This window comes from Gadus macrocephalus, chromosome 3, assembly GCF_031168955.1.
Source record: "Gadus macrocephalus chromosome 3, ASM3116895v1".
Lineage (NCBI taxonomy): Eukaryota > Metazoa > Chordata > Actinopteri > Gadiformes > Gadidae > Gadus > Gadus macrocephalus.
Window position 1 is genome coordinate 13559889 of NC_082384.1, and position 10000 is coordinate 13569888.

A 10000-nucleotide genomic window follows, 5' to 3' on the forward strand; every position below is an offset into this window, starting at 1 on the left:
CGTCAGCCTAGTACTAGAACTATAATGGCGTCTAAGAGGTGGCAAGAACTACAAGTAACATGTATGATGGCCCACAGCCATATCATTTTGAACCGGTCAGACTTGAGAGGGCGAATGAGGAATTTCCGAGAACTGATGGCCGTCAAAGCCAATTAAATGTATGGTCAGAGGAGAATGAGTGGAGAGTTGCTATCATTTAGCAACGCAGCAACGAGCGCTGGAGCTAGTCAAGGAACAGCAGTGCATAGACAATAACGACACTTTTATATATTTTTACTGTCAGTGAATAGCACCAAGTGAAAGTCAACGTTTTCTTTATATCTGGTGACAGCGATTATGTCGTTCAGATAAGTACCGGTAAGCTTAGTCAGAGGATCTAGAAATAGAAGGCATAATGCTAGCTATGGGCTAACTTGACAGATCCACCTGTGAATTCCCAGATAATCCCTAAATAAATCTTTCCCCCGAAGTTGTAAACAGATTTCTGATTCCGTAGCCTACTCGCTCCAATAACAACATCTTTGCCTAGTGTTTATTTCTAAGCTTTCTTTTACCCAGTGTGCGAAATACCCGTCAATATTCGGGGGGTCCCAATCTCCCGATGTAGTCTTTAGCCTACATGACAACACACACACGCACACACTTAAAGGTCCCATGACATGAAAATCTCACTTTATGAGGTTTTCTAGCATAAATATGAGTTCCCCTAGCCTGCCTATGGTCCCCCAGTGGCTAAAACTTGCGTTTGGTGTAAAATGAGCACGAGCTGTTCTGCTTGCCTTTGAAAAAACGGAGGCTCAAGTGCGCTGATATGGAATGTCTGTGTTTAGGACGTCATCAAGCATGATGACGTCCTAAACGTCATCATGCTCCTCCCCTTACTCTGCCTGGCCCGCCCAGAGACGTTGGCCAGCCAATGAGACTCGACCGTGCGAGCGCCACATGTGTGTGTGTGAATACACACACTGTAACGCAAGTGTTTCTTGTCGGTTCTTAAACGTGTCTTGTATTTCCACAACGAGACTGTTATCTGGTTATCTGAGCCATGGTTGAGAAGGAATTGGGGGAAAGGAACTTTGGCTTTGACTCGCTGAAGTACATGAACTGCGACATGCCGCCGGTTGCCGCGAGGCACCATCGCCCGGCAGCGGGCAGCCGGCAGCAGGCAGCGCGCGGTTCAGTCGACTTCAGGTTGATTGTGGAAGAACCAGAGACGTTGCAGAACCCGACAAAGTCGTTTGTGATTCATAATATCGTCTGGAGGCGCACACAGCTTTTTGCCGTGATAATATGTATGACATAGATATCTATGTATTATTTGTATTATATGATATTATTTAGATATAGAACTCCAGGACTGTAACGCAAGTGTTGTACACTTCCTTGTTATTTGGATAACCGTTCTGCTTTTGGTGTTATGGCGCATAACACGTCGGACTCTCGTCTCTGGTATTTCTACAACGAGACTCGTATTGGGGGTTATCTCAGCCAAGGTTGAGAATGAATTGGGGGGAAGGAACTTTGGCTTTGACTCCCTCAAGAACATGAACCACGACATGGAGGAGAAAGGGATTGTTGGCGGCGAATGTCTCCCGCTTGAGCCCCGCTGAAGGACCAAAGCCGGAGGCGGAGGTGCCTAAGCGCTGCCCGGCAACGATCCCTTTCTCCTCCTTGTCGCGGTTCAGTCTACTTCACATATTGATGTGGACGTTGAAGAACCAGGAACGTCGGAGAACCCAACGCGGTCGTTTGAGATTCATAATATCGGCTCACACAGCTTTTGGCCGTGATAATATATATTATATGATATAGATATCTATGTAGGCTATATGATAATATTTAGATATAGAGCTCCAGGACTCCCGTGTGTTCTAGAATATTTACAGAACACGGCTAAAGGCTGTGTGCGCCTCGCCATTGCGATACATCCACTGTAAACAGAGCGCATGGTACCGTGGCTGCAAGCTGCTCAGGGCCACACCCCCACCCTCCTCCTTGACCCGCCTCGCTCCTCCTCATTTGCATTATAGCTACAGACACCAAAACAGCGCATTTGGGGGAAGCTCAATGTGCGACTGGCACGGAGTGGCTGTAACTCTGCACCACGGCTGAATTTCGGAAACGTCTTTGAATACTGTGTTAGTTGCCCACTAATACCTATATTAAAGAATACATAAAATAGCATGTAATGGGACCTTTAACAATTTTGATAATCCGATATGCTATAGTTTTGTAAAGCAACACTGACATAGGAGGCTGTATCGGCTAAAGTTGTTTGGATGCACGTTGATTTATAACAAGGAGAGGCAAAGTTGTGCATTACAATGCAAACACGACAATAATTGGCACCAATAAGGCACACTTAGAAGAGCAATCAACTAAATAAATGCCAGGTATAGCCTATCGGACACGCAATCAGTGCACTTGCAAATGAGTGCCTGCAAGTATGACCGATTGTGGTGTGACATTATTTAACCATCAATCTACCGCAAATACGATCAGACAGATGCACATTGAACACATACACAAAGCACATTCGTCCAACCCGGCGGATGCTGACAGACAGCTCACAACAAGCCAAACATCACCACGGCGGGTGTGCTCTCTCTCTCACTCCCGTACACAAATCACTCCAACTTCTCCAACTCCAAGGCTAAGCTGCTTCACTAGGACCACAACTAACCACAAGGCCTTCATAACCATGCAGTATGCCGAAGCCGGAAAGGACGCACGCACAGTCACACACACTCATCATATGCCATACAATCCGTTTTATCATCAGCATTTAGTCACTTCAAAGATTTAAAGAATGGCCTCTTACCATAAGTTAGAATGGACTCAGAGTGTGTGAGTGATACAGTCTGGTTTAGCTTTCGCTTGCTATCCGTTTTTAGTATGACTTTTCAACATTACGTCTTTCTTCTGTTTGGCGCACATAGCTAATTTGCATTAGTGCACAGGACTGGCTGCCTCTACTTGGTAAAGAATATAAAATATTTATCTGTCTATCTACATAGTAATAGTAGTAATAGTTCTGATTATCCTTGTTCTGATTAACACACTGGATGCAATGGATAGGCCCAGTGAGGTTACATGCGAAGGCTAGCTTGCCAAGGCAGTTTGTTAATGTGCTTCCTTTCGTTGGAAAAACCAAGATACAGCTATTGGAGCTGCTAAACACTCGTTTGGAATGCAGTGGTCGTCAATGTTTCACCATCTGCCCATTTTTGGCATGCGCCTCCACCAGGAGAGGATGTGAGTTGGAACCAAAATCCTGGCTGATTTACATCTGGAAATAGACAATCTCCAAAATGAACCTGGAGTCTGGAGAAACCCATCAAACCCTTGAAACAATTAAGAACAATGACTTATAAGAGCAGAAAAACAAACATAACAAATTGCAATACTGAAGTTAATTGAGAAATAATAACACACAAAATCAATGAATGAATGAATTATTAAACAAGTTGGAAAAGAAAGAGACATGATCGATGATATTAGTTTTATCACCTAATAGGATTTGAAATGTTGCCTGTTTCTCAGAGTGGCCAAATGGGTTGTTTTCTTCTCCAAAACAATTTAGTCTGTATGTGTGTTCCTCATTGAATTGTGTTTGTGGCAGGATATGAGCTGTTGTTCATCTTCCATAAGGGGGGACAGGTGGTCTCTTGCTAGCCATGTTTGTTGTGGCGTCCTGTTTCTATTGCCAGCTGGTGCTAACTGACTCGGTCCATGGTCAGTATTATCCTTTGTGTAGAATCTTTCATTTGAATGAGGTATTCTGCTCAATTATATTCTCTGTTTAGTCATTTGTAAATGACTTTCTTTTTTATATCTTTGATCCAGTTTCTCCAGAATTGGTAGCACAATTCTTTGCATGTTTTTTTTATAAATGTAAAAGTTTCCGGTGTTTTGTGTTTGTGGTGATGCGGTTGTTTTGGGGCTGTTTGTTCTGGGGGAGGGGGGGGAGGGGGGGGGGGGGCTCTCTGGGCAGGCATGGTTGTGGAGGTATGCCTTGTGGTGCAGTCTGTCTTCGTCGCTAGTGGGGAGTTGGCACACTTTGCATTGGACAGCTTCAGGGGTTAGGAGCCAAGCACAGCTCTGGTGACTAGGTTAGGGTACTCTCTCTCTCTCTCTCTCTCTCTCTCTCTCTCTCTCTCTCTCTCTCTCTCTCTCTTTCTCTCTCTCTTCTCTCTCACCCCCTCTCCCTTCCCCCCCTCTCTCTTTTTCTCTCCCCCCTTTCTCTCCCTCTCCTCCACCCTCTCTCTCTACCGCAGAGCCGAGGGCTAAACGCTATTTGATGTAGCAGTGTGTAGCAGCAGAGGCATCTGTCTCCCCCTCTCTTGTACTCCACTGTGTTACTGTAACAAATCCCTAAAAAACCTCAGAACAAACACTGTGTGGTCGCAACTCCCACGCCCAGCGTCTCTTCCGATGCGTTTGATGACTAGACCGCAACTTAGAGGTCAAAGGTTCATCACAGGGTCGCAGGGACAAAAAACAAAAGTCTCCTTTATGTTTTCTTTGTCAGAGGTTACTTATACAGAGTTAAAAAACATATATTTTGTTCTTCACTGTCCTAAAAGTAAAATGTCCTGACTCTTACTGAATCTCTGGACTTTTATTTTTTACACAGTTTGGTATTTTATTTGTGTAGCAAAGCAAATACTACACGCCAACTACGTGGCTGCCACACGCCACCTAAGTGACTTTAACTGGGCTCCTCCACACAAATGAACAGGGAGCGGACGTTGAAGGCCGTTTCACTGTAGAGGTTTGTAGTTAATGATACATGGTGCTGGTGCTCCATGCAGGAGATCTCCCTCCCCGAGAGAGTAGCTGTGTTCGGAATCGTTCCCTATCACGGATACAGTGCACTATATAGGGTGCTCACCATTTTGTAGTGTTGTTCGAATTCTCAGTGGTTAATTTCATGCACTATATAGTGCACTTAAAATACCCCAAATTTGAGTGCACATACGATGTTCCCTACATGTTACTCCCGTATACCACAATGCAATGCGGTCTTGTTTTTCCGGAGGAGAAGTAGAAGCTGAATAACCGGGAAAACAAATACATTTAATGATGGAGTCTCCGGCTTTCGTTTAGAAATGTCAACAATTTATTTGGGATTTAACATAGAAAATGTAACATTCAAAATTTATTAAAAAAAACATGATCAAGGTAATGTAACATTCAACATCAATACAACCTCCAGCTTTCCTCGTGAGTGCCCGGCTTGTTTATATGATGTAGGCGCATCTGTCTGCGTCAAACAAATACCCGCCGCATTTACTGACGCAAATGACGTTTAAAATTGATCAGCGTATTGTCCGAATTCTCGTTCGCTCGTTCCCTATATAGTGCACTATATCATGAACACTATTTAGGGAATAGTGAGTGAGTCAATAGGGAACGATTTTGAACACAGCTAATGTTTGGAGATGGCTGGTTTAACCCGTGCACACTGATTACTCAATGTGCAACAGGTGTGCAGCCTCTCCCTAGGCCAAGAATCCAATCAGTCGGACTCGGGCCGTGCTTAGCTGATGGCTTCAACCAGCCATCATCCACACACAGTCTCTCTTGAAGTATTGATTTTAACATCTAGTTAAATAAAGGTTTATTACTCAATATTGTATGCACACAAGACTCACAATACACACCCAATACTTATGTCTGTAGTCATATAATATAAAAGGTTAAGGTATTTTGTCTAAAGTTTGCAATACATAAAGCATTATTTATTATTGAACCACTTTAACAGAGAAATGTTTTCTGCCTTTGAAAATGGCTTTTAAAAGCAAGCTATTGATGATGGATTTGGCTGGCCACATACCAATAAGGATTTCCACAAATACTAGTTCATAAGCGTGCTTAGGTGCTCTAAGAGAAACTCTCAACACACTCCTTTGTGGATTATTATTACGTGTTATATATTAATAAAATTAGCAACTAGCTGCCTGTGAGCATTTCACACACCCACACACATACACGCACGCACGCACGCACACATACACACACAGATACAAGCACACAGGCAGGCAGGCACATACACAGAGAAGAAAAAGGAAACAGTGGAAAAGTGGACAACCACACACGCAAATGTGAACCTTTGTTCCCTAGTTTGCAGACGCTTTTAACCAGTGAAAACAAATGAAACCTATGGTTTCTATTATATCATTACCTATGCTACATATCCGCAAACATAAAAGACTATCAAAAAATAAGATACATTTTCTAAGAACAAATGCATGCAATAACTTACATAACCATATGGAAGGCAAAAGGTAAAAACATAGACACACACACGCACACACACACAGACACACACACACACGCACACACATACACACACACTGTTGAATGCTACTAAAATTCTCTGTACTGGCAGGACCCAGAAGTAGTTTTTGCTTTTGCTTTTGTTCTTAGGAAGAGTTGCTGACCTGCTGTCCCCATGGTTACAACCAATGGCAACTTTATTGATTTTTTGAGTGGGATGATACCACATTTCTGCACTGGAAACAATATTTTCACTTCGCTCAAAGGCAGGCCCCCCATGTCAGGGTGTTCTGGGTAATTCAAGCTGCTCCTATAACAACATAGCTTACTCAATATGTCCTACACTTTATACACGTTTTGTGTTCGATAGTCCCAAATTTCTGTGATACAAAAAACGTATTGAAGATCACAGGAAAAGTTGAGTACGCACCATCCTTGAATCTTTAATGCTTGTGTCGTTTATTAAGACAGCTCTTTCTTTCTTCTCCAGATTCAAGACTGTACACTGTAGGCTGTACCCCTTAACCAGTTGGTGTCCCTGAATCACCCCAAAGGACTGCATTTCCCACAGAACCCCTGGGCACAGTACCACCGCGTACCTTGTTAAGGACCTCGTCTTGTAAGATGCCAGCACTTTCTGTAAAAAAATTACAAGATATGTACTTATCAAATTTTTAGTTAAGTCAGTATTAAAATTGCTGTGGATAACGTTTTAATATTTTTTAAAGAATGATACAATTTTATTGGGCCGATGAATGTACTAAGTACAACGCTGGACAGCTCGTATTGTAAATGTATTGTAAATATGGTATTGAAAAGCTCTAGGGAGTCCCAGTTTTACATCGACTAGTATGTTGACTGTTGGTCGTTGAGAAGCGAGAGCTATGATGAAAAGTACATTTTCTGTTTTCTGTGTTCGGGGGGGTCTGAAACTGAAGACAGACCAACATTCTGAGGTCACACGCCACCCCTCCTGGGTGGTATCCATAGCAACAGGAGGCACCATCCAGCCAGTTCTCTTCATAGGAAATATGTATCATAAATCCTACCGATGTACCAACCAACTTCTGATGCAATTAAGACCACCTCTTCCTTCCTGCTTTCATTGTACAATATTTCCCCTGAGACAAAGCTCTGTGTATAGTCTTACATTATAGAAGGGTCGAGAGCCTTTTCTCTAAAAGGTAGACTCAAAGAAACTGTTTAGAAAACCTCTTCATAAAGGCGTCTTTAGGGAAAATAACTTGAGCTACTGAACCCCAGTCTCAGTGATTCCATAATCTCCAGCTAGTTGCCTTGATAAAGAACTTGTTAGAGGTTCAAGGCTGGTGACTTTCTGAGCAGTATTAGAAAAAAAAGATTGTGTAAATGTAGTTCATGTTACTCCAGTCAAGCAAATAAATGAATAAGACCACTTTTGTACCTCATGTCTGCTTCCTTACTCTTTGGTATTATTTTATGTGATATATACTTTTTTTTTTTACCATGTTGCCATTAACACACATTACCTGGTAACCCTGCAAAACTAAATCCCAATGGGATTTGGATTAACTTGAAATACATGCACACATTCATGAAATATTTAGTATTTTGTATGTTTTGTATCTTTCTGAGTGCTTGTGGATTCTCAAGGTGTGCAGTCTGCTTTGTGATTCACCGGAACCTGGAGATTTAGGATTCTACAAGTCGCGCCTTTGTGTTCCTTTCACTTGTGGGGGAGGAGACAGAGTCCTTGGGACTGTCGGTTGGACACACTGCTCGACTACACCTTCACCTCCTCATGTTCTCTGCCTCTCTGCTGTCTCCGTAGTCCTCCTCCCATCTCCTCTCTCTCTCCTCCTCACCTCTCCTCTCTCATTCCTCTCCTCTCACCCCTCCTCTCTCCTCTCCTCTCTTCTCTCCTCTGTTCTCTCCTCTCTTCCCAATATCAATATGTAAAAAAGTTGTACTAACCCTAACCCTTAAGGTTAACATTAACTAATAAGTAGTAATGCTACATATTCAAATCCATACATATCATTGCTATTTTCTATTAAATGACACAATTCTCTCTGGATAACACTTGACCGTGACATAGTGAATCAGTGGCTCAAGTAAAGGAGTATGACTCAGAGAATGACGCGAAGGCAGCCCATCTGGAGCGATGCTGATTCATGAGAGGGCTTATGGTCCACCAAGGATGTCCAAGGAGAACAGAATAATGGCAGGAGAGGAAACGTGGGAGGAAGGTGATTAGCAAAATGAAGTGAAATTGATTAGATTCCAGAGTTTGTATTAATTAACACCTGTTGGCCCCCCCGAGCGACGAAGAATCGGCACATTTTAACTCTGATTAAACCTCTGATTAAAGCTACACCTGTTTCCCCCCGTTCACTGTGGATTCTGGGGAATAGAAAATGATGGACAGCTTTGTTTTGTAGCTGTCCAAAATGGATTGATAGTGGACCGGGACACTACATCGATTCAGTCAGTGTCTATCTATGGATAACTCATCCATGGGATAACCGTTATTGCCTAAATTATTTTTTTACTTATTACAACTTAATAAATGATTTCCTTCTTCCCTGTTGGTTTCCTTTGTGATGCTAAGCAGGGTATTATAGGGGGGCTTCGGTAGTCTATGTTTTGGATTTTCCACTAACAGCTCCAAAGGATCACGGTCGATTCCCAAACGTCCTCTGAATGCCTGACATTAGTCATCCTTGAGATGCCCTCATCCCTGACTTCACATTAAAGCGTCGACACTCACTCTGAGTCGCTTGGGATAAAAGCGTCTGCTGCGTGACTAAACAATTTTATAGTTTCTTTGCACCTGAGGAGTCCCTTCAAGTGGACCATGCTATAGTTATGCTCGCTTCCAAAGCAGTCTTCGAACCAGATTATTCCGGATCTGTCTCGGAAATCTGCTTCAACGTAGTGTCACACCCTTGTCTCTTCCCTCGTCTCCTTCCTCATCTTTTCCCTCGTCTCCTCCCTCGTCTCCTCATTCGTCTCCTTGCTCGCCTCCTCATTCATGACCTCCTTCTTCCCCTCCCTAATCTCCTCCCTCATCTCCTCCCTCGTGTCTCCTCCCTCATCCCCTCCCTCGTCTCCTTGCTCGCGTCTCCTCCCTCGTCCCCTCCCTCGTCTCCTCCTTCCTCTCGTCCCCCCTCTCCTCCCTCGTCCCCTCCCTCGTCTCCTCCTTCCTCTCCTCCTTCCTCTCCTCCCTCCTCTCCTCCCTCGTCTCCTCCCTCGTCTCCTCCCTCGTCTCCTCCTTCCTCTCCTCCCTCATCTCCTCCTTCCTCTCCTCCTTCCTCTCCTCCTTCCTCTCCTCCCTCTCCTCCCTCCTCTCCTCCCTTGTCTTCTCCCTCCTCTCCTACCCTCCGCCCTACTCAACACAGCTGTGTAAGTGATCGTATCTTTACGCTGACTGGAGATTTTTAATGTGAATCTGTCCACCACGGGACTGGAACGCTGTGTATAATTCAACATATGTGCTCGCCCATTAAAAATGACCACAGAATGGAACTGTGGGGGGACGTGCGACGTCTGGCCTGCAGGGGGAGTATGGGCAGGTTGGGAGAGCACCGGATTGGCTGGGGGGATTGGACCTGAGTGCGGGCAGGTGTCGGCACTCAGGCCAATCAGGGAGTGTTTGTATTTATGTGCCTGCTTTTGTCTTGTAGTGAGAGGGGAATCCAGGAAGGATTGGCAGCAGAAAGGAGCCTATCGCCAACGG

At 44.0% G+C, this 10000-nt stretch overlaps 1 protein-coding gene across 3 annotated transcripts in view; it reads left to right on the plus strand.

Annotated features, from left to right (window-relative positions):
• Positions 1-7696, plus strand: part of mfng (MFNG O-fucosylpeptide 3-beta-N-acetylglucosaminyltransferase) — a 30625-nt gene extending 22929 nt beyond the window's left edge. For all 3 annotated transcript variants that reach the window (XR_009524890.1, XM_060047377.1, XM_060047378.1), the window contains one exon: positions 6773-7696. Coding sequence is in view for 2 of the 3 variants with exons in the window: in XM_060047377.1 (XP_059903360.1) it covers positions 6773-6824 (52 nt within the window). In the remaining variant the exon portion in view is untranslated. The remainder of the gene's footprint in view (positions 1-6772) is intronic.
• Positions 7697-10000: the final 2304 nt, after the last annotated feature.